Genomic DNA, 24528 nt, shown 5'->3' on the forward strand with positions numbered 1-24528 from the left:
TAACATTATGGTAAAGGTATGCCATTATGGTTGAGGTATGCCATCATCATGAAGATATGCCATTATCGTCAAAGTATGCCATCATGATGGAGGTGTGCCAATATGATCGAGGTATTCCATCATGATGGAGGTATGCCATTATGGTTGAGGTATCCCATCATGATGAAGATATGCTATTATGATAGAGGTATGCCTTGATGGTATAGGTTTGCCATCATGAGAGAGCTTTAACATTATGGTAAAGGTATGCCATAGTGATACAGGTATCCCATAATGGTGGAGATGTATGACAGTAGTGGTATTCCATAAAGGTGGAGGTGCAGAAATAATAACAGACCCAACTAAACACCTTCAACCATGAAATGAGAATAAACATTACAGGGATGTACTGTACACAATAATTTATCTGTTAAAAAATAAGGACCAAATATTTAAAAGATGTAAAGATCTAAGCAAATATTTATAAGCCAAACAACTTTTTATATATATTAACAACACACCATATCCACAAACACCATCCAGGACAGGGGCTGAGTGTCTCTCCTGTATAACTAGTGTATCAAGCACAGCATCTCATACACCATTCATAACAATGCATTAAAGACACATGAGCAACAAAATCCAGTCCTATACAATACAAATAATCACTGAACCATAAATTAGTCTGATTCAGCTTGTATAATTTATTTTAATGTAACACAATACATTGGAAGAAGTTAGAAATAATAATTTTGCATTATAATATTATGAATGATTTAAAATTAAACAATTAATAATAATTAGTTAATACAGTTTGAGTACTAAAAGGTTATGAGTAATAGATCCAGCAGATGCACTAGACTCAAATCCTTGCCAAGGGCCTTTCTACAATACAGGCAGTTTGCATATTCTCCCAATGTATGTATAGTTTGTCTCTGAGTGAACTGGCTTTCAGCTGAAGTCTAAAAACATGCATGCTATCTTATCTGGCAATTCTAAGTGGCTCTTGTTCCTAAGTATTTGCAAATATAATTTTATGTCTTTTTTTGACTCTGAGTTTTCCCGTCCTGTACAGGGTGTATCCTGAGATTTAGCTGATATATTTTAATGACAGATAAATATTAAAATAAATAAATAAACAACTGCTAATTATGGACAAAAACTAAACTCTGTGAAAGTCATCTAATTAAAAGTTATAAAAAAATAAAAATAGCTTAGTTGTAGTGATAATTAAAAAGAAGACACCGGAACAAACCAGAAACAACTAGAGAATGTAATTTAACACACAGAAATCGTCAACACTTTAAATAACATGGAGCAGATTTAGGTGTTTCTTTAGTCATTATACTTAATCAATTTTATCAGGGGAAAAAAAGAAAAACAAGCTTGACTGATGAGGTCCTAAGAACACTCACTGCGGTTCTCTTCCCAGAGAGTGGAAGTTGCACCTCTGGCAAATTAATACTTAAATCATACTCTTCTAACAGGTGATTATGTCTTGTTTAGAGACTTGACAATTGTTTTACCTCATTTTTTTCCTGATGCATCAATCAAACCTAGATACAGTTTGGAACAAGACCCAGTGGAAACTGCGCAATAATTCCTGGAGCAAATTAAGAAGCATATCATTTCTTCCAAACAAACTACTGATCTAAATATCTTCTGCTATTATTCAGTCTGGACAACCACCAATGTGTGGTTTTGCTCAGTAGCAAAAACAGGAAAGGTCCAGCCTGCTGCAAATTAGGTTTGACAACAGGATCAACAAAGTAAATCCTGTAACATTCCTGCAAACCCCACACATCCTAGACACAGATCATTTGGACTCCTCTCCTCAGGGAGGTACTACAGAGCCGTATTTGCAAAAGCCATGTGCGACGCAAACTGTTTCTTTCCACAGGCTGCCTCTTATATGAAGATAACGAAGGTGTATATACTGCACCCTATCCTTATCTTATGTTTTCTAAGGCTTTATACTAATTTTAACTGCTAATAGGATGAAAATGATGCAAACCCAAGTGCAACTAATTCTGGTTCAAACCCTTCTAGTTTCGGTTTTGACTGGTATTCAGAGTATTTATCATTTGAAATTAGCTCCAACAATTTGGGGCTGGAAGGATTCTTAACCAATGCAAGAATCTTTAAAGATTACTTTGAGCTCAAATCTACCAAAGTTTGAAATATTTTGGGGAAGAAATTATGGTGGACGGACAGGTGGTTGAATCGATCAACGGATGGTTTAAAGATAAGGATGGTAAAACCATTGATTAGTCTACGAATGTGTCAGCATTCTCTGTCTGTCAGCATTTTAAATTCAAAGCCTTCTGTTGACTATTCTATTTTAATTGAAAAGTTCCTGCTACAATCAATTTTATCAAGCAGGTAAAGTCAAATGTTTTAAGATATGTTTTTGTTCTCTCCTGTTTTCCAAATATCGTTCATATAATCCTATCATAATCTTTAAAAATTGCATTAATCCTACTTCTGCCAAAGTGTAATTCACATTGGATGTGACTGGTGTTTTTGTGTTTGGCATGAGATTTTTTCTGAAATTGATACAGTTCAATAGATTCAAGCAAAAGAGATCGTTCTGATTTCCAGGAAGTAAAGATTTTCCAGACAATGAAAAGCCCAAATGTAGATTTTTTAACTGCTGAAAAGAAATTCACAAAGGCAGCATTTGTTTTGTCCTTTCTCAGTACAGCTTCTCTATTCTGCACAGATTACAGTTTTACTTGATGCAAAACATATTCACCAAGTTTTCCATTTTAATGAAGACGCTGTTAGTTTGAGCCAATAATCATTACTGTGTGACCATTCCATCTCACCACTTTTCTAACACTTTTCATTTGCACTCCAATCTCCCAAAATAGCTTTGGACTCTGCTCCACCACAGCTTGTCTCCTGCATTAAAGTGTGCACTTATGCTTAAAACACCTCCAAAACTTTAAAGAACCCCTTTACTTGATTTGACAGTTAATAGGTCTAAAAATAAGGCAGATAAAATAGCTGAGTCCTGAAGTCCTTCAGCGTCGTTGTTGTTTCGTGGCCAAATATTGGCGATGCCTCTTCCGGTCCCAGGCGTTCATAAAGCAGAGCGACATCGGGATGGGAATGGGAGCCAGCTTCATCTCTTTCCCTGTGGTGACTCAGGCCTCTTTGGCCGAGTATGACTCACTCCTCCAGTTCCGGGATCGATATTCAAACAAGCAGGCAGACATGAATCAAATAACAATGAGCCAGTGTCAGAGAAAATCACCTCGCAGCCATTAAGAAATTAGGAACTCCAACTTTTTTCTGTCTCATTAGTTCTCTAGCAGCAAGTTTTAAAGTCACTTTTGTTCACAGACTTCCCCATGTCCAATTTCAAACTTATCATGGTGTCAGCATTGTATTTTTCATTCCTACAACCTCATTTTTACTCCTATTTGCAATCTATCATGCACACACATACAAACACACCTAATGCGGACAGGTCATCTTGAAGATTGATTGCAACTCACTGAGTGTCCCATAATAGATGAGTATTTAAAAAGTTTCATCTCCTACTTGCTGCCTGTGAAATTGAATGGAAGGTGGAGCCTAAATTAGAGACAGGAATTTGGACTGCAGCAGCTGTGTGTGCGTAAAGAAAAGGTGTTTGTGGAAAAGCAGTGCAGTGCCTCTTCAACTCTTTTTTAACACCTTTTTGCAGAAAACAGTTTGCCGCCTCTGTGGACTGATAGAAATCTTTGATGACTCAGATTATTATAAAAACCTTCTCCAATTCTGGGCAGTTATTGATAAAAACACACATCACACACAACAACCGATTCTGCTTTGTCCAGAGGAACAAGAGGAATTTAGGCTATAGACTGATTATAAAGCCAAAAAGAAGGCATTTAAAATATTAGAAGGCTAGTCTGTTTATGCATTAATTGTATCAATCTTACATGTATTTCCAATAAAGGGGTTAAAGTAATTATATCTCATTTAAACATAATAAAAACCTGACAATAGGCCTGGAGATATATATGATACATATACTGTATACTTAACTACTTAGTAATTTTAATCGAAAGGATTGTTACATATCAAATCCTTTTAATTTATATATATAAATTAAAAGGACTTAATATGTAAAATATAATTATTATTATTAAATAAACTACTTTTTTTTTGTTTTTTAGCTATATCATATACATAGCTCAAAACCTTGTCAACCAGAAAATGGACTGATTTATTCTATATATGTGGGTGGTCATTCCCTTTGGATACAATTAAAGCCTGAGCTGCCACAACAACTTAGCTATTTTGTTTAAAATATTGTACAGCAGATATAAAGTATGAAATTAACAGATATATATATTTTTTACTGTTAATGAAAAATCTAATACTCAGAGAGCTTCAATTGTATTGTGATATTACTTTATTTGGGCAACAAATGGACTATAGCAGAGAAACCAATTTGGATCCATTCCCCCTTTTCTGTTTTCTTTACTCCTCAGACATGACCACTTTATACTTTATTATAGTAGACTGGTTTATTTCTTATAGGCGTATTTAAATAATAAAAGGAAAATAGCAACAAAATGCTTAGGTACACCTAAACCTTTTTTAGCTGTAAAACTTTTGAAATGTTTATTTTGCAGCTTATTGCCCTTCTCATCACAGTTTGGGTCAAAATGGATCAGGTGATCAAACCAAAAGAACTGTGTTCTATCTCTTGCTGTTAGATGAAACCAGAATCATACAACCATATTTAATTGTAATAACGTGGATACAAAAGGTCCCCAATGCAGGTTAAGATTAAACATGATTAGTACAAAGCGTACAGTGATAGATGGTTCCTTCTCATACCTGAAAAGGTTAAGTTCAAAATGACCAAAACTTTAAAGGTACACTATGCAACCGGTGTTGATTTTCCAGCGAGGCTCCCCCCAGAGGGCGAAAGTAAAAGTGCACTGTCATAAATATGCACAGCTGTTCTCCTGGTTTCTCCGTCAAGCCAGGCGCGGTTGTTTTGAGCTTAGCAGACAGGCAAACGCAACGAATGACTAAGCGCCTGACGCGCGTGACGCGCCGCAAACGCGCTGTTGCTCGAGATGGAAAAATTGAATTTTTGCTGCTCGATGCGCCGCGTCAACCAATCAGAGAAGCTGATCTGGGAGCTGGCAGGGAGAGAGTCACAGCGCTGATGATCACTCCTCTTAAACAGTTTATTGACGCCTAAATTACCTTAAAATGCAGAAATCTGCCGGCAGAATATGTTCGCTTTTATTATCCTGCTGCCTGCAGTTTGGATTATTTAGATGAAAAACACCTACCAGCTGCCGCGGTGAACTGCGAGGAGGCGACCCGGCCAGAGGCTGCTGATGAAGGGATTCCTACTGTCGGCGCACCGCTGGTATGTGGGGGTCTGAGCGGCTCCGACAGAAAAAATGTTGTAAGGCAGGATGATAATCTGAATGAACTGACTGCACTGATTACGTTTTCAGGTGTATTTTCTCACTTAAAAACATATTAAAACTACTTTATTCCCACTGATCACAGCAAATATAGCTGCAAGGCAGAGAAAGGATAGTGAAGCTCTGCCCAACGCGCGTCAGACACACTTTTGCACCGCGCAGCCAGAGCAGCAAAGCTGCTTCAGCCGCGCATCAGAACTAAACTGGTACAAGCAGTAAAAATGAAGCAGCAGACGCGATTTTGCTGCTTTTACTGCGTCCGGTGTGAAAGCAGCACTGCACAAAGATCGCCACTGTGCTAGCAACGAGCATGCTTTTAACTGGGGGGTGTAGCAGTTCTCGCCGTAAAGCAAGACCGACTCTCGCAAGACTTCTGAGCCTGTGGGTGCGGGTCGGTGCTCCTGCAATTGCAAGTGCGGTATTTCCCCTACAGACCACCAGGGCGGCCGAGAATACCTTTGTTCAACCTGAAATGACTCATTTAATCATCCAAAACGTTATGGAACACATTAATTAACTGAAAAATGTTGCATAGTGTGCCTTTAAAAGGTGGGGGAACAAAAGGACCCTAATCTCAAGTGCTTAATTGTTAGGAATTTTTAAAGTCCAGAAAATGAAAAGTTATAATTTTTTTATGAATCCATGAGGTTTGAAAATAAATTGAGAAAAAGCACAAATGGCATATGAGGCTATACAGCCAAGAGACCACCAAAGGAGCAGTCCTTCTGGCAACTTAATAGTGTTACTAAAATGTTGGAAATTGAGGGGTTAAAATTTACAAAATATGTTTGTTGTTTTCAGAATTTTTTTTTTTTGGTGTTTGAAAGTATTTAAATAAACAAACCAGAATTTTTTTTTTTTTTTTTTTTACCAGTTTGTATTTTTCACTTAATTTGCCACCACTGGGTTATAACTAGGATCAAACTGCCTATATAATTAGATTGGACTGATTTAATTATATTTATGTAGTGCCTGGAGATGATACTGTATTTGCAGCAATTTGTCTAAATATAAACAAACTGAATGGAAAAACAAAACCTATATGTAAAAAATAGTAGATTAAAAGTTCATTTTAGTATTCAGAAACCTACTGTAGGTATATTTTATGAATACTGATGCAAAGCTTCTGTATTATGAGATTCAAACTCTTATTTGAACACATGTCTTTGGATTTCTGTTGTCTCTGACAAAATAACTAAACATGGAAATTTCTCTTCCTTTACTAGGATGCTCTCCATTGCTTACTTTCCTCTCCATTTGTGCATGTATGTGCTGTGATGTGTCCTGGCTTCTCACCATATGGGTGCAGGGACATTCAGCATCTCTCACTCAGTAGTTTTCTCTCTCTGTGCCAAAGCTGTGCTGCTTCTCCCCCATCCCTTCCGCCAGAGAATCCACCACGCTTAAGTGCCGGGGTGTACTCTCTCACCTCCCCAATCTCTGCCTCCACCCCTCTGTACTACCTCCCCCTTATGTATCACAATTTCTGACGGGAGTTACGGGTTACTGGAGAGGAGATTTGCAGTTTTAAAAGGACCACATAGAAATCAACTGACGAGGAGCACATGCACGATTCGGGGGAACCCCATTAGAAAAGATACTTGATGACTCACGCTGAAAAATGACAGCAGTAATTTCATACACAATAGCGCAAGTGTACAGTATGCTTCTTAGCTAACCATCTCTGTCATGTAGACTTTGCTTTTCTCCTCATTTCTCCCTCTACTCTTCTCACCTCCCCCTTCCTCTCACTATACTTCTCTGACTGCCTTTCCACCCACTCACTGCTCATCCTCGCTTTTTCTCTCCATTTCTCACTCCTCTCTCTCCCCTGCTCTTTCTCTCTTTCACTCCACCGCTCTCTGTAGAAGCCATGTTCAGCCTAACATCAGGAGATATGAAGATGTAGAAACTATTGCTTTTGAACATTCAATTCATTTAATTACAAGTTTTATTTTGTTTGTCACCAGTATTAGGGTTAGTAACACTATTTAGCACAATGAAGAAAATGCCTTTACTATGGGGGGTGTCCAAAATGGCACTTGTGTATAGTGATTTTTTTATTAACTGTAGATCTGTTGACCTAATGAGACCATTGCTGATGTAAGTTTTTTGAAGACAGTTAAGTTTTACCAAAAATATTATATAGAAATTGTTTTTAAACCTTTTTAAGATCCATGTCTAAAATATTTCCTTGGAATTGGAGTTAATCTACTTTTTTTAAAACAATTTGCTGTAATATTGGCCCACCCCTCTTGACATGACTGGGTGGAGGTGGTGGAGGTGGTCTAGCTCATACACATTTTTATTTCTGCCAGCAACATTTTCAATGGGTGATCAAGGCTTATTGAGGAAAGAGCCACTCAAAAGCAGAGATTTCCTTGTTCTTCAGGTACGGCTACATGATTGTTGTCACGGTCCATTGAGAAAACCGATTTTAATCCATGCTTTCTTGGCTGATTTCTTGAGAGATTTCTTCAATATTTTTATATATTGTTCCATCATCATTGCGCTATCTAATTTAGGGAGTTCAGTAGTCCCCAATAATACAGACTTTTTATGTAGGGGCTTTTATTGCTTTTGTTCTGGTGTTAACGTGGCCCATCCAGAAGTTTAGAAGTTGTACCAGAACCAGAATTACAAAGGAGCACAATTGCCTTATTTTACGATCAAAAAGTCTGCCATGCTAAATATTTGCTTTAAGTCATTATTTGTTGTTTTCTTTTTTTTGTTGCAAATACAACTCCTAAAGATAACAAACTGATGTCAAGTTTAAAGCTGAAATGCTCACATCTGTTACCGGTGAGAGCAGTGTTTTTATTTTTTTTAATTAATTTATTTTTTTATCAGTCTTTAGGACCCGCTTTCCTGCATGTTTTAGGTATTTTCCTGCCTCCACATTTAAATAATCGAATATTTAAATAGCCGTTGATAAATTTAGTAATCAATTAATCGTTAACTGAAGTGTAGAGACTCTAAAACGTGTCTTCAGCTGATAGAGCAGCCCACCTTGAGCGGCAATTACACCAAAATTGTAGAAGGAAATATGCAATTATTTTGCATTTAAGATAATTTCATATAAAGTCTTCTTTAAGGAACCTTTTGCCATCCGATTATTAATTAATTATTTTAAAAAATTATCAACAGATTAACCTATTTGCAAACTAATCGTTAGTTGCAGCCTTTCACGTGACTTAAACAAATGGCTGACTAGCAGGCCCCTGAAACCTGAAGAAGGAGTGGAATCATTAGATGTAGATGTGCTGCAGCAGAAAGTACCTTGGATGAAACTCACCAGATAAATTCAGTCTCCGTAAAGTGCCTTGAGATGATATGTGTTGTGAATTGGCACTATATAAATAAACTAAATTGAATTAAACTGAACTGAGAGCAACTTGATAAGAGTTCATGAGACAGACTTTTCGTGGACAATAAATATCATCGGAAAATCTTCTGGCAAACATGATATCACTTCTCTCATGGCTGATGTTTTTTCCAGATTTTTTTTATGAAAAGTACGATTTTTATTACCATCTGTACTTTCCCATACTTGGCTGGTATTTTTAGGGTTTTAAGCCCACAACTCAATCTTCACCCTGGATGTACCCTAGTAACATTTTCTCAGAGAAGTGGTCTAAAACTCAAATCTCCACGGCTGCTTTCCTGCAACTTTAGATGCATCTTTAACTCAACACACCTGACTCCAATATGTAATCATTAGAAGAGCTTTGAGTAGCTTGACTGTATGTTGATGAAGCAGCTTAGAGCCGATGTCACACCTTGACGATTTAGCCAGCTTATGCCAGGCATACGAAAAATCCGGCAATATGACAACATTATGAGAACATTATGAGCACGATGAAACACGCTAAAACCTGTTGGCACACGTCGACATATGGCAAGTACCTCGGCAAATTTTGAGAATGCTCAAAATTTCTTGACGTATGCCAGTATATGCTCATACATATATATTCATCTTACTTGTTTGTTTTTTGGTGGATGGTAAACAGCAGCTAGCTTAATATCAAAGAAATCCTTTTATGCAGGTTGGGCACATTGCTGCCCCCCTCTGGACACTGGCTTGTGACATTTCATGGGCATTAAACTGTTGTGCGTTATGCATAAGTTAGGCTGTCATTGGACATAAGTTCTGGACTCGTTATGAATATGCTATGTATATGCCTAAACTCTTTGATTCGGATTGGTCAAGAACACACCAATAAATGGGGTTTGAGCATCAGACTACATCTTAGACCCTGATAGAACCCGGCTCAAACATCATGCACAATAACCCACACAACAGACAAAAGCATTATGTTTGCAAATCCAAATCCCTATAGCAATATAATTGTAGGTGATATCACAATTGTAAAGGATTACTAGAAAGCAGTAAGTCTCTTACACTTAAAAGACCATCCATTTACAATCTTTTTACCAATCACACATGGCCAATAAAATCAACTTTTTGTACAATAATCCCCACGGATGTAGATCTTAGCAAGCAATGTACAGGGACCACTTCTCTCTTTGGTGATGTTTTAGGTCTACAGACATTTTTGAAGAACACTTATATGGAACGTCACCAATCAGCAATGCTGATCAACTGAACTACTGGTTGCTTGCAGCGTTGAATTATCAAATTAAAAGCAATCTTAATGGGACTTTAGTTACAAAGAGTTTGAAGCTTAAAATAACCACACCAATTAAGTTCTAATCACCATCCCAGTTTCAATATCATTACTACAAAGGACTGCTTTAGTTTTTTTGTAATATTTGTAAAGGGGCCATGTCAGCTTGCTGACAACAACTGCCCAGATGGATTGAATCTTTTCTGGCATTTATGTCCACATCTGCTAAAAGTTTGAAACATTTTATGGAAAGAAAGCAAAAAGAGATGGGAAACCCTTCTCCTAATTGCATTTAATATAATTAAAGCAATAATTATTTCAAAGTATCCAAACTTGATGATTAAGTATCATGTAAAATATTTTAGAAATCATGCAAGTCACGAGTGTTCTTCTGATATTTGAGTTAAAATTATTATTCACATATTACATTTTTGAATCTTGAGTATTTTCTGAACTCAACAAACTATTGTTTCTACAGTGACAATAGTCACACCAGACAGTGTGGTAAAATATTGAACTTTTATAACCTGCCTCTCTCTCCTGACTTCTATCTATAGGTGCTTGCCCCTTATGTAATATTGCACCTGATCAAAGGTGTATAGGAAATAAAATCCCGTTTGAGCTTTTATAAATGTGTTAGCCAAATTACTGTAATTCTTCTTAAAAGGTGCTTGTTTGTTTTTTATTTTACAGCATTATTAAATAAGTAAATACAAAGTCGAGCATTTACTTTTATCATCGAAGGGTATAATTTATATCACTTGTGTTTTTCTTGTAGAAAAGAAAATGCTAGGAGACTTCCTGTTTTTCTAAAACGGGAAAATAAATCCATCCATCAGTTTTTATATTAAACTAATCCATTGTAGGATTGCAGAAGTAAAAGGTACAGGACATAAATCCAAACATCTCCCCAGCAACATTCTAACTAAGCCTGTTTCTTTCAATTAACATCAGTACCCAGAAAACCCCCAAGAGAAGCACCAAGGAAACCCCCTGATGGATGCTTGAAGAGCCACAGTCTCTCCTTTTGATGAGCAGAAGAAACTTTGACACACCTACAGCCTTATCGCTGGTACTAAGCTCAGCCATCTAGTGGAGGAAGCTCACGTCAGCAGCTTGTATCTGGCATCTATATCTTCATATGATCAATAACTTATAACCCCTGGGTGAGCTTGAACATGTAAATTGGTCAAATAAGAACATCCCTAATGATCAGTTTAATCAAAATTAAACTTGTCATTTATTGTGTATTTTGGTTGAGGGGTAAGGATTCTTTTCTTCTTTCAAAGCAAGACTGAAAATATTGAGGTCCACGTTTATAGGGTAACTATAGAGGCTCAGATGGGAACATCACATTGGCAAAAGCAGGCCTTTCCTAAAGTCGCTGAGACAACAAAGGATCCCCAACTAGGCTTTTAAGTAATTATTGTCTCCAAACTCCCAATCTGGCTCTTATATAAATAGACCAGCAGCTGTCCAGGGCCCAGTAAAATGTGCTGGAGCAGATCTGCACCTTGGCAGTGCTTGAAATATACGGGAGAACTGAATGTCAGCAAACAAAAAATACAAAAAGAAGGAAAAGAAGAGACTTGACTCTGTCACCAATGCTTGCATGCTAGCATACAAACACAGACAGTTGTGATCAAACAGAAAACAGGAAGCGGGATGGTGATGATTGAGGGCGAGCAAGAGTGAAAAGCAACCAAGCTGTAAGAAATGGAAATAAAAGAGGAGGCGATGGAAGAGGAGATAGGAGAGAGAAGGAACGGACAGATGGAGAGAGCACCAGAGCCAACAGCAGAGCTAAGTGGGTAGTGTGCTTCCCAGACAGCACTCCATATGGCCTGGCAATGCCATACAAACACACGTAGACACGGCATGTATAGGCACATGCATGGGCCCAAATATACTGCCACACAAACTTTCACAGGTAGTGAGTGTTCACACATTAATTACCATGTACCCACGCCTCCACAGAGTACAGTGTCCCGTTTGTAACAATTTAAATAAAATAAAAAAATTTAGTTCTGTCGGTGATACTAAAATGCAATTTATATATACATATGTTGGGGTATCAGTGATCTCGCTGGTCTGCAAACCAAGACAGACTCTTCTGGTTTTATTAGGAGGGACAGGGCAGTAGGCTCACAGGCAGTAAGCCTTAAAGATTGAATTACAGGACCACTACCTTTACTACCAGAATTTTAGCTTTTTTTTTTAAAGTCATGATGAGAGGTAATCAAAATGTTTCCAAATGAAATAGACACACCTTCAAGAAGTTGAGGAGTTATTTGAAGAGTTATTTCCATTAAAAAGAGACTTAATATGGTTCAAATTCCATCAGTATATTGCTACAGTTATTGGCAAAGAATATTTATTTAAAGCCTTATAAAAAAAACTCATCACTACTGCAAAAAGTCTTAATGGACCTATACCAGTGGAACTACGTATTGATCAACCTGCAGATACAGTAGATAGAAGGGTTTGGAGCAGATCCTAGCTGTTGAGGAGGCTTAAGTCTTGTGGCATCAACTCTTTTTCATGGATTAGAAACATATTAACAGCTGAGGTGAAGAGACTTGAACTAATCTGAATGTCCAGTTGTCTCTTTGGATGCCTCATTGACCCAGAGCAGGAGGAGCAGACCAGTGGCTGTCAGCCAACATATCATCATCAATGGAAGACTTCTTTCACCCCCATGCATGGCTTAATGACAGCAAATGAAAGCTCCTTCAGTGACAGACTGGCTTATCTAGAAGCCACAAAGTAGGATCATCCAAAGTCATCCACCTGCCACGAGCGGTCACGCTGCATTATAAAAAAAATACTCTGCTCCTGACATATACCTTACAACATTTTAACTGTAATTCAGTAAAATTAGCCAACTTAACACTAGATCCTAACATGACAAAACCACTACGATACGATTTTGTCGATTGTTTAAAAGTGCTTACATGTCGGGCGAAGTAACTGTATTACTGCCAAGAACATTTCATTCTTTTTTTTTGTTTTGTTTTTTCATTCTGTGCCTTTTACCTGGAAATACAAATACAGCTTCTGCCAACATTACCCATAAGGCACCATTAAAATGTATTTGCCTTGATAGATTCCTTCATTTTGTTGTAAATGAACAAACACATTTCAAAGTCAAAGACAGATTAGCTGAGCAGATTAAACATTAGGATTTCATACCAAACCAACCTAGCTTTATGTAAGAGTAATTGTAAACCTTGTAAATCAGAAGTTTTGCCTGATTACTGTGATGTCACTAGTAACATCCAGGTGGCGTTATTGTCTGATTGCTACAGAAATACTTTTATAGCACATATCTGACTACATAAAGCAGGTTAAAAAAAACACCATGATCAGAAGATATTTTAGAACAGAGAAACAAAGCCATTAACTGTATGTCTGAAAGGCTTAACAAAGCCATTTCTAAGGCAAACCACAGTGAAAGCCATTATCCACGAAGAGAAGCATTGAAGTGGTCAACCCCCCCAGGAGTGGCCAATCTACCAATATTTCTGGAAGCACACATCAACGAGTGTTCCCAGAGGCCCCAAAAGAATCCAGAAGAAAGGTGGGGAAGGATGCAGCTTGACCTTTTCATTAATTACACAACAACTTTGTTTCTTCCATGATCTCAACTAGGCTGGTAATGATCAGAAACACTTTGATGTGCCTGATTTTGCAAAGACAAACAAGCCAAAAACTTTCCGTAGCAATTTAAAGACAAATGGTAACAGTTGAGTTTGTTTTTACACAGGTGATCTTTCTCTAATAATAAAAAGTAAATTTATAACTAACTTGTGTATTAATCATGAACATGTAATTCAATAACAGACAAGCAAAGAAGTATTTTAGCCACATAGCTCTATCGCAAACAAGCAGTAAGCAAGGAAACAGATTGTAAGGTTTTACTCAAAAGTAGCAGTGGTTATTATACATGCATTTAAATGTCCATCGCCTTTTTAAATAGCACACTGTAAGCATGATTATAATTCTTTTCTGCTTTTGCACGAAACACACCCGATGATATTTCAAGGGTTTGATTTTATTTGGATAACATGATTGTAAAATAGAATGCTCATTTTTTTACTACTGATAAAATAAGAGTAGGCAGCTGCAAAAAAAAAATAAAAAAATCTGCAGTAGCTCTTGTGATAAAAGCATTTTAACTATTATTTATCTAAATAATATCAAAAAAGATGCATTGGCAATAAAGTATTTATTCATAGGTGTAAAAGGCACAGAGTGAATTTTGTTTCATTGTTGTTGGAAACATGAAAAAATTGTAATGCAGAAATAAAGCTTTGAAAAATATTTTAATAAAAAACATAAAAAGGAATTCAGATTTATTTTTCATTTTTATTGTTTCCAATTTTAATTTAAGAATTTTCAAATTAATGATTTTTATTTTTTTTAAGGAATTTTACTTATTTTATATTTCTGTTCAGATTGAGTTTTACGAATAGCATTCTTTTCAAGTTGTGTTTCACGATCACATTCTCTTCTCTTCAACCCCAATAAAAACGCTCACTCTTATAAGGCATATTGGCCGATTGTTGTTGCTAACTTTCCTGCAGACCAATAGAGATGAATTTTAATTTCTTACTTCAGAGGGAAGTCCCACCCAGAAGTGAGGAGAATGTGATCAGCGAATAGTATTTTTGAAAAAATAAAATTTGATTAAAAAAAATCTATCAAAGGGGAGTGGGGAGTGGCGACCTAGTGGTTAGGGCATAGAGCTTGGAATCCTGAAGTTCTGACTCCAACCCCCACTCCCACAGACTACCACTCTGTGTCTCTGAGCAAGAATCTTAACACCACATTGCTCCCAGATGCCCCACAATGGCAGCCCACTGCTCCCCAATGGGATGGGTGAAATGCAGAGGTAAAATTTTTCAACGTGAGATCAATAAAATTAAATAAAAAAACATTATTATAAAAAATTACATTTTAACAATAAAGTTAATATTGCTATCTATAATCCTTGAGAAAGCCATTGTAGGGCAGATGTCTGAATATATAAACAGCAACAATTTGTTGCATCCAGTGCTGTTTGGCTTTTGATGCAATTATTCCACTGATGCAGCCTGCTGCTATCTAACAGAGAATATTATAAGCCATGTCTTCTTGACAGAGGAGGGGCTATGTTTCTGGACCTGAGTAAGGCCTCTGACAGGATCAACCACCGTGTCCCCCTGTCTAAGCTATGTCAATTGTTTACTGAGGCACTACAATGGATACAGTCTTTTCATACTAATCAATTTCAATGTGTGAGGGCAAATAGTGCATGGTCCTCTTTAAAGCCAAGCAGAACAAGGGTCCCACAGGGGTTCTGGGACCCTTATTTATAATCTATAGAAAATGTTCTTTCTGCTGTGTGCAAAGGTGTAGACGTCATCATGAATGCAGATGTTGCTGTCATCTGGGTTTATGGAAGAGAGGTAAAGGAAGTGGCACTAAAGTTGTCATTAGTAATGGGCAAGACAAGAAACTGGCTTAATCCTTTATGCTTAACCCTAAACATAAAAAAAAAACTGTGGGGATGTAGTTTTCTAGGACAAATAAAAATAAAGAAATGCCAAACACATTCATGTAAATGGGTATGTCTTGCTGGTATCAGGCCAATGAGACACTCAAACCTCTTTGCTTTAGAATCATATCCTAAGTAAATACAAAATTCTCAGTTTGATAATTTAAATTCGTAACACAAATTAAGAAGCAGTCTTTTAAATAGTCAATAATACTGATCAACCCCCAATGCGAGGATTAATTAAAGTTTATTCTGATCAAACAATCTAAAGATCTTGCCCCACGACTCAGAACTGGTGACACTCCACAAAGATCATCTGCCTTTGCACAAACAGCTTTTACTTTTAAGACCATCAGACGGTGGAATCAGCTCCCAGAGAGTCGGAAACTGGCTGTTGACAAAAACCTGCAGATGTATATTTTTGCTTACAGCCCAGATAATCTTTAAACAATTTTATTACTGACTGTGCGTATATTTATATTTAAAGTATTTCTCAGTAGGTGAGAATAAATGTAGTTTGTTCTGTAATGTGCTTTTATGTGTGTACTTGCCTGGTAATAGCTAACTCTAGACATCTCTTCTTTTAAGATAAGTGTATTTCTTACACTGTCCCTGTTAAATAAACTAATTACCTCAAATAACAAAAGTGAACTTTTAAAATATTCTATTTTTATTTAAACATTTTTTGTTATGGTTCTCCCATTGTGGACTTCTGTCTGAGTTTCTTTTTAAGTTTTCAGCTCCACTTTGAATTATTTTATTCTGTGTTTTCTTGTTCACTGGTTTCTTTTCCATTTTGTGTTATGTTTATGCAGTTTTGTATTTCTTGAGTTTCTCTCTGTTGCCCCCTTGTGCCTGTTTCTTTTCACCTTGGCTCCCTTCTAGTTAGTTCTATTCACACCTGCTCCATATCAGCTCATTAACCCATTCTTTGTTCTGTTCCCCATACATATACCACCTCTGCATTTCCTCATTGCTGGTTTCTTGTTGATTTGTTGCTTCATTGTTTGCTCCCCGTATGTTTCTCCATGGCATCTCCTGATTTTTGGTTTCTTATTTTTGTTCCTGGATTTGTGCCTCTGTTGCCTGTGGAACCAAATTAAATCAGCAAAACTAATTCAGACTCTAACCAATCCTGTTCAAAGCTAAGTGAGATTCTTCTCCAGTTTGTGGAATCATTGGCACTTTAGTTTATATGTCAGTGATTGATTATTTTATTATATATTTTCTGTTTCTATTTTTCTCTTTTTTACTATTGTTCTTGTTTTTGTCTGTTTATGGACCATAATTGTGTCTAAATAAAGAGAAAAAAAATTTATTGATTGATTGATTGATTGATTGATTGATTGATTGATTGATTGATTGATTGATTGATTGATTGATTGATTGATTGATTGATTGATTGATTGATTGATTGATACGCCTCCTCAAAAACCTCCACCAAACCTCGACATTTTTCAAAATTTTAATTTCGAATTGGATTTTTTTCCCAAATTTCAATTTAAAAACTGTGTTATATGCTTGCAACAATAATGGAACATTATTCACTCCATAAAATGGAAGTTGCTTTGAGTGGAAAGCTAAATATAGGTATGAAACTAGGGTGTAAATTGAAGAATAAGTGGATTGACCAAAACACAAATTTTCCTTTAAAAGTCCACATTTAGGCCTTCCTCTATATCAGGGGTCACCAACCTTTTTAAGGCTGAGGGCCACTTCAAGGGTAGAGTCACAGGAATGGCTACCAATATTGACCCATGAACTGCAAGGATCAGCATTCACCTCATATATTCACCTCACATTCACCTCATTATAAACATATTTTTATTGGTTCTTTCAGTTTCTAATTTTATTTTTGACATTGTCATTTCGAAATGCTCTACAAATGATTAAGAAAGAACAACAGAATAAAATAAATTACAAACTTAGCCCACTGGTGAGTTGTTCTACTTTCAGAAGACTCTGAGGGCATTAGGGATGGGACGATTTATAAAAACCGTCCGAACCGTTCAGTTCGATTCGCGTGTGTTTCGTTCGGTTCATGCGCTGCTCCTTTTTCTCATAGGCGAAGCGTTTACACTCCAGAGCAGAAGGTGGCGGTACTGCGACCAAAGCCAACCACCAGTAGTAAACAAGAAGAAGAACAGGCGAAGCAGCTTAGCCGGGTGTAGCAGGGAAAAATATCAGTTGTTGTGGAGAGTTGTGTGGGTATGGCGAGTGGGAAAGAACAGGAGTTGGAAGACGCGCCAGCAGCACTTTATAGGTCTGCTGTATGGGACCACTTTGCATTTAGAGTGACCTACGATGACGGCGGAAAGAAAGTTGTGGACAAAAGTGCAAGCATTGTGCAACACGTTTTGTTTATGCTAACAGCAACATGACCAACATGTTATGCTAACCCCGAAATCCTTCATACTTCGTCAGCAACCCCCGCTCCGCCCCGCTGCACTCCAGACCGGCTGCTCAAAGCAAAGCCTACAGCCCCCACTGTGGCTTCGTCTGCTCCCCTCTGAGTCCCTTGGAGATGGTAGAGAGCATGCGCGAGATTATTAAATTCAAAGCAGCAAAACATGTGGAAATGATCCAGGGTTTCCGCGGATCATTTCAAATAATTACAATCCATTATTTTTGGGGGGATTTTTTCATTAATTTCATGAATTTTTATGGGATTTCGGTGTAACAATCAACATATACCGAATCGAACCAAACCGAAAACCGTGACCACGAAACCGTGAATCAAACCGAACAGTGGATTTTGTGAATCGTTCCACCCCTAGAGGGCATCCCATGTGTTCCTTGAGAGTCCTTTGGTGGGTGACCCCTGCTCTGTATTATTCAGATTTTAAAAGCTGCACACAATCAATGAAAAATCATTAAAACCCCATGTTAGACATAAAGGAAAATTATTCTTATATGCTAATATTATCTAACATGGTATCAATGCTACTGTTTCATTTTTACAGTTGTAAGACAAAAAAGTCCTGGTATGATAAAAAAAATAATACAAATATACATATGCTAATTTTTATCATATTTAGTATTCAAAGGTGGAACAGAAGTACAACTGGGAGTTTTATCAAGTGTCTTCCAGGTATCAGCTGAAGCAGAAACTCGTGGGAAGACCAGGATCAGAGCCAATCCCTAAAGGAAGAGAGGAAGTGACTCCTAGCCAATCCCAAGGCTCAGGGAGGTTACTACAGGGCCGCTGGGCCGTTGCCATGGTATCCTGCTATCAGAGGACACCTGGCCAATCAGGTTTGTTGATGTGAGGCATAAACATCCTTCCATTGCGGTACAGCCATGCTCTTACATGAGCTCAGAAGTGAGAGGATGTATGGACTAAGATGCAGATGTGTTCACTGACACTTTTCATCATCAGGGTTGCAGCAGTATTTTATTTTCTTTTTTAAAATAACCAGAAGAGGTCTGTAAACATTCCATTAAAATGAAATATTTCTTTCTAAGTACGCTGGCTCTTTGATACAAACAATAATTATCAAGACTCCAATCTGCCAATTAAAATATGTCTTTCAAAGCTATGGAGATAAGCTGCAGCTAAAGTAGCACATGTTGTCCTACACTCTCACAATGTTGTAGAAGTTTTGGTCTTATTAAAAGTTGAAAATCCACAGAGATTAAGTCTTAAAAGTACACAGGGGTGAAGTTTAAAACAAGCCGTGTTCTCTTTTGGACTCTCAGGCTGCCAACAGCTTAGTCACCAGATAAAAAGAGGTCTGCTTCTGTCTGTACTGTGCCGATCAGCTGGACAAATGTTTGGCAGGAAATGGCCATTAGCATCCAGGTTTTTGCTGCCCACATTATCTCTTACACATTATGAAGCTTGTCTGTGAATCATTAGCAGACCTCGAGCAATACGCAGAGAGATGCAACATATAGTGAAGGAGATAAACATCTGATTTGCTCCTGATTCTGCAACAATGTGAAAAGTATAGAGAAATTACATATAACTGGGTTGCAAAATATGTAACTGGTTGTATTAAATCCAGATGGATTTCTACCTCTAAAACAGACTAGGTTTTTGCAACAATGCCACACATATTACAGTAATATTTAGAAAAGTTCAAAATATGAGATTCCTTCCATTTTTATGATAAGTGTAATTAATAAACAAACTCTTTTAGTCTTATATCTAAACTTTAGCTTTGGTAAATAGTATACTGAATTTGTATAATTGTTTATTTTGTTGTAATTGTAAGTATTTTAATATAAATCAAAGATAAATCCTATAAAATCCGACCAAAAAAAACATTTTACAAAACATTTTTCCTAAATGATTTCTTAGTCATATTTGTAACCAGTTTTATTCAACAAATCATATCAGCAACTTCTCAGAATCAGAATCAAATTTAGGGGCCAGGTCTGGTGCCCAAATAAGGAATTTGATTTTAGTTTCATCCCTTACGCTTGATCGTTGGTTAAATGAGTAAAAGACTATAAAGGAAATAAAAGGATAAGCAGGAGTACGTAGATGTTTGCGTAGAGGCCTATTTTTTATGTGTGTGGGTGTGTGATAGTGCAAATATGCTTACTTGTTCCCAGCAGAGTAGATGACTACTCTGGCTGTCTGGTGTTCATTGTGCTCATTAAATAGACTGCTTTTCAGGTGACTCGTTTTTGCAAATAATGCTCTGTAACGCCTGTGTGAAGTTAAGAGCCTAAAAAGTCTGTGACTAAGATGTGTCGATTCTCTTCACCCAAGACCAGTACAAGTCCCCCAAGAAAGGTCAGTTCCAATGTCCTGTCTGGAGACGTCATAGCAGCTGTACAGTTGGCTAACAAATTCGATTTAGGTAAAAAAAAAATTAAAAGATAAAAACTGGTTCAATTAACTTTCTCTTAATTTAAGGTTAATTTTAAACAGTATCATCCAAAACAAATTGGACATTTTTCTAACCTTAAAAAAAGTAAACGGTTTGACTAAAGTAAATAAAAAATGGTCACATGATCTTTGGGGATTGTTCTTCCTTCCTTTGGTGATTAGAACCAACTCTCATGTTTGTTGTTTCAATAATCATGTTTTGGCAACAAGCATAGCGAGAGTTAATTACTGTTGTTGTACTATGCTTTTTTTTTTTAAAGCATTTCAAGTTTTTTCCAGTTATTGATTACAACTATATCTTTCCCTGGCCTTGTGTTCACGTATCAAATTGTAGGGTTGTCCCGATTAAAGTTTTTCATTTTCAATTCAATACCAATATTGCAGTTTGTGTCCTAACCATTATATCGGCCCGATATATTATCAACATGTCTCATACATACTTGAATTCCTTGTTTTGTAGTGTGAAACATTTGAAAAGACTTAAAGTATAGTGGAGGATGTTCTTTTTACTGTGTGGATCATCAAAGTTAGTGGTCCTCCGAATTGTCAATCATTCTGGTGATATGTTTGCGTAAGGCCGTCCTACGTGCTCATCCCCATTTTTACGTACCGGTGGTGAATCTGACATAGTGGAAAAATTGCAAATCTTCTTTTGGAAAGTAAGCTTGTATGAATGATGCAAACAAAAACTTTTAAACAGAGCATGCACAAGGAGAACATGTTGTACATGTGTATTTTTTTCAAAAGTGGAAAGGGAGGGTCTTTTCAAAAATTTGCGAAAATCCTCCACTATACCTTTTATGTTTCTATCAGCCTGCTTATGTCAACATTTTAAATTTAGTCCTATATATTTAGAGTGGAACACCCCTATCTAAGTGGCTAATTTAAAAAAACAAAAAAGGATTTTTTTTTTTGTTTTGTTTTGTTTTTTACAAATTTTTACAACATTCTAATCTAAACTGTTTTGTTGGACAAAAACATCAACAATGGCATACAATAAAAAAATAATAAATAAACTACACAGCCAGTACTGCAATCAAAAAAAGGTGGCTGAAAAACAAACATAGCCCTGCACTCATTCAGAGAAAGAAAGCTTCTGTACATTGGAAGTTACTTTCAATGGAAATTCTTCCTGGATCCCTTCTTTGGGAATTAAAAAGTGTTTGAACTACAAATAAAGTTCAAAATATTTCGTCACGGTCTATCCATTCTATATAATATGTAAATTTACACATTTCTAACAATCCAGTCATTTCCGTTCCTGGCTCATGCAGATTAACAAACATCTGCATACGAAGAAATATAAGATCTCTGGTCTTTTTTGCCATTTTCAACAAGAACTGCTGTAGTGCGCTAGAACCACTAAAAAAAAGTGGAACATTTTCCTCAGTAAATAGAAGCAATCATTATTTTATTTTTCGTTTTTTTAACGTTCTGAATGAGGTTATTCTACCAATAATAAAATATGATTTAGTTATTCTAAGGGTTGTTGCACTTTGTTACAAGGCCTGTCTGTAATTGTGGAGGACACTAATAAACATAAAATCTCATGCACCATCATAATAACCTAATTTCCAGGCTGCAGCTCAGTGAGCTGTTTAAAACGTTGCTTTTGTGGAATACCAGCAGAAACATAGCGAACCATTCCACAAAAATAAAGAAAGCTTCTAGTAAGTAAATAAAATAGAAACCACATGATGAGATTAACTCTGAATTTCAACCCTGATAAATCAACTCATCTAGTATTTCATTGAACTCTAAATTGAGTTCAATACAGACTCTTAAAACATGACATCTGCAGAAATTAAAACCCACTGGCAGCAAAAAATAGGTCAAAACTGTCGGAAAACTCTATGTGTGGAATTAAAGATAAAGATCAGCATTATTGTCTGTATGCCCTATCAAGAGCAAATAATTTCCATCCTTAGAATAAGTTTTATTTTAAAATGCATTTCAAATGTGCTGTATCTTTTTTCAAGTTCAAACTAGTTTAATGAGAAATATTAAGTTGCAATAAGTATTTGAGTCTAATCGAACATAAAAAAAAAATCATAATTTTGGCCAAAAGACTCACTTTAGAAAACACAAAGGAATATGTATTTCAATCCAGACATGAGCTAAAAGGGAGTTCAAACAAATCTGCATCATTGAACAAAAAAACTTTATTTAAACCATTGCCTTAGAATCCAGTTTTTATTAGTGACCACTGATATAAAAACTGACTTACATAAGTGTGTACAATCAGTGGTAAAGGATAGAGTCACTGAGTGGGTCCTTAATAAATAATTGCTTCTGACCAAAACAGCAGGCCTCCACCTCTACTAATTGGAGTAAAGATGGAGACTTTCTCTTAGAGAAGGTGAACCTCAAAGCAATACAGCGTCATTAGCGGAGATTGTAGATAAACAGGAAAAGTTCAGCTTAGTCCCTAAAGAAAATCTAAGTAAATTTTGTGATTCCCCCTCAAAGAATGGTGCCCTGGGCAGTGAGCCATATTGCCCATATGGAAAACTGCCCTAAGTAGTTATGTCTGCTAAACTGAAAAAGGGGTCCTATAGTTTTGTAATGTTTGATTTAAGAACAACTTGCCTTTTTGAAGTGTACCTCTTCAAGAAAACTTCACGTCCCTTTGCCTAAATGGAAATTTTCAATCTTAAGAGTCGGCTTGATAAACATATCATTTCTTTTTTTAAATACTACAGCCCCAAATAATCTTGGAATATGGAAATGGCAGCTTATAGATACATATGTAAACTTTGGCTCTTTATAAAAGGATCGTTTAAAACTAAAACATCAAGGTAAACAACAAATATATGGTATGAGATTATTGCTTTTAGCCACCTTACATCAGTAGTCATTATAGCATGCAGTGAGGAGAGAACAAGTTACCAAAAAGGTTTCTTTTTATTTACTCATAAAAATAAAAATAAAAACAGCATCATACAAACTTCTGAAATTCTGTTACAGCTTTTGATTTTGAACCCAATCTTAAAACCTTTTGGAGACCCCCACTGGTTAAAAAGCAAGACTAGATATGTTGTTGTTGCTGTAAAATAAATAAAAGCTGAATCAAAGGCTAGCCTAGGCAAGCACAGCTCTAATCTACACTAAAAGTTAAAAATCTTTGCTGCAAATAGTGCCAATGATTCATATTGGCGAGTTACTGTATGTAGTATAACCCAACAGCCCAACATTCACTTGATCCTCTAAGAATTTTTAATTATACCTAATGCTATATGTGAAGATGTAAAGTACCAGTAGTTGTGAGCAAACATCACAACCAGGTTCTTCTTTTTTCTTTGCTGCAAAACTAACAACAAGGCCAGTTCTCAATCCACATCTTTACAGGAAGGTATCAGCTTGTCGTTGCAAATAATCAGAACCAGGACTAGTCTAAACACACTGACTGTGTCCATTTCTACAAGACAGGTTCAGCAGACGCTGTCTAAAAGGGGAAGGACAGCAACTAACAAATAATTACTTACAGGAGGAAAACAGAAGAGCAGCTTTTTCAGGATCTTTGTAAGCAGCAGCTTAGGTCTCCAACATAAAACTAGGGGTATATTTATTCATATCAAACCATCACAGCACAGGAATCATGATCCATTCATCTGAGGTGCAAAGTTTTACAGCAGAGCATCAGTTAGGTGCGTAAAAGCCTTTAGCTAAAGAAGTTCTGCCACATACCTGACGTCATTTTGCTGTTGAGGCTTCTTCTGTCCGACCAGGTTCACTGTCCTCGCTTGAATCGGCTTCTCCTCTCTGAAAAACACAAATATAGCAAACACAGTTATGGCAACTGTTTAGTAGAAAACTGAAGCTCAACAAAAGTTGGACACAGATCTTCAGTTTTGCATAAAAAGGCTCAGTGAAAACTTAAACCAATTACATATTTTTATCCTACTCCATCTATAGCGCATAATAATTAACTGAGCCCAATTATTTCATCCAAATCTTTCCAACCACAACAAAAAAATCTTGTGCTTTTCCTTCCAAGTCCTAAAACACGGTATTATTTTCCATTTATTTTCTATGTTGCTAATGAGACCTGTATTCACCTTTCTATTTTCAGCCACATTCATACATCAATACACA

The 24528-nt window shown here is 36.6% G+C and overlaps 1 protein-coding gene across 5 annotated transcripts in view; it reads right to left on the reverse strand.

The window, feature by feature from the left end:
* The window catches only part of LOC119789676 (regulating synaptic membrane exocytosis protein 1-like), a 123519-nt gene that overhangs the window by 93460 nt on the left and 5531 nt on the right, over positions 1-24528 (reverse strand). For all 5 annotated transcript variants that reach the window (XM_038294685.1, XM_038294686.1, XM_038294683.1 and 2 more), the window contains exon 2: positions 24121-24195. In XM_038294685.1, the coding sequence (XP_038150613.1) occupies positions 24121-24195 (75 nt within the window). The remainder of the gene's footprint in view (positions 1-24120; positions 24196-24528) is intronic.

Source organism: Cyprinodon tularosa, unplaced genomic scaffold (assembly GCF_016077235.1).
Source record: "Cyprinodon tularosa strain WSP-4 unplaced genomic scaffold, ASM1607723v1 ctg343, whole genome shotgun sequence".
NCBI classification, from domain to species: domain Eukaryota; kingdom Metazoa; phylum Chordata; class Actinopteri; order Cyprinodontiformes; family Cyprinodontidae; genus Cyprinodon; species Cyprinodon tularosa.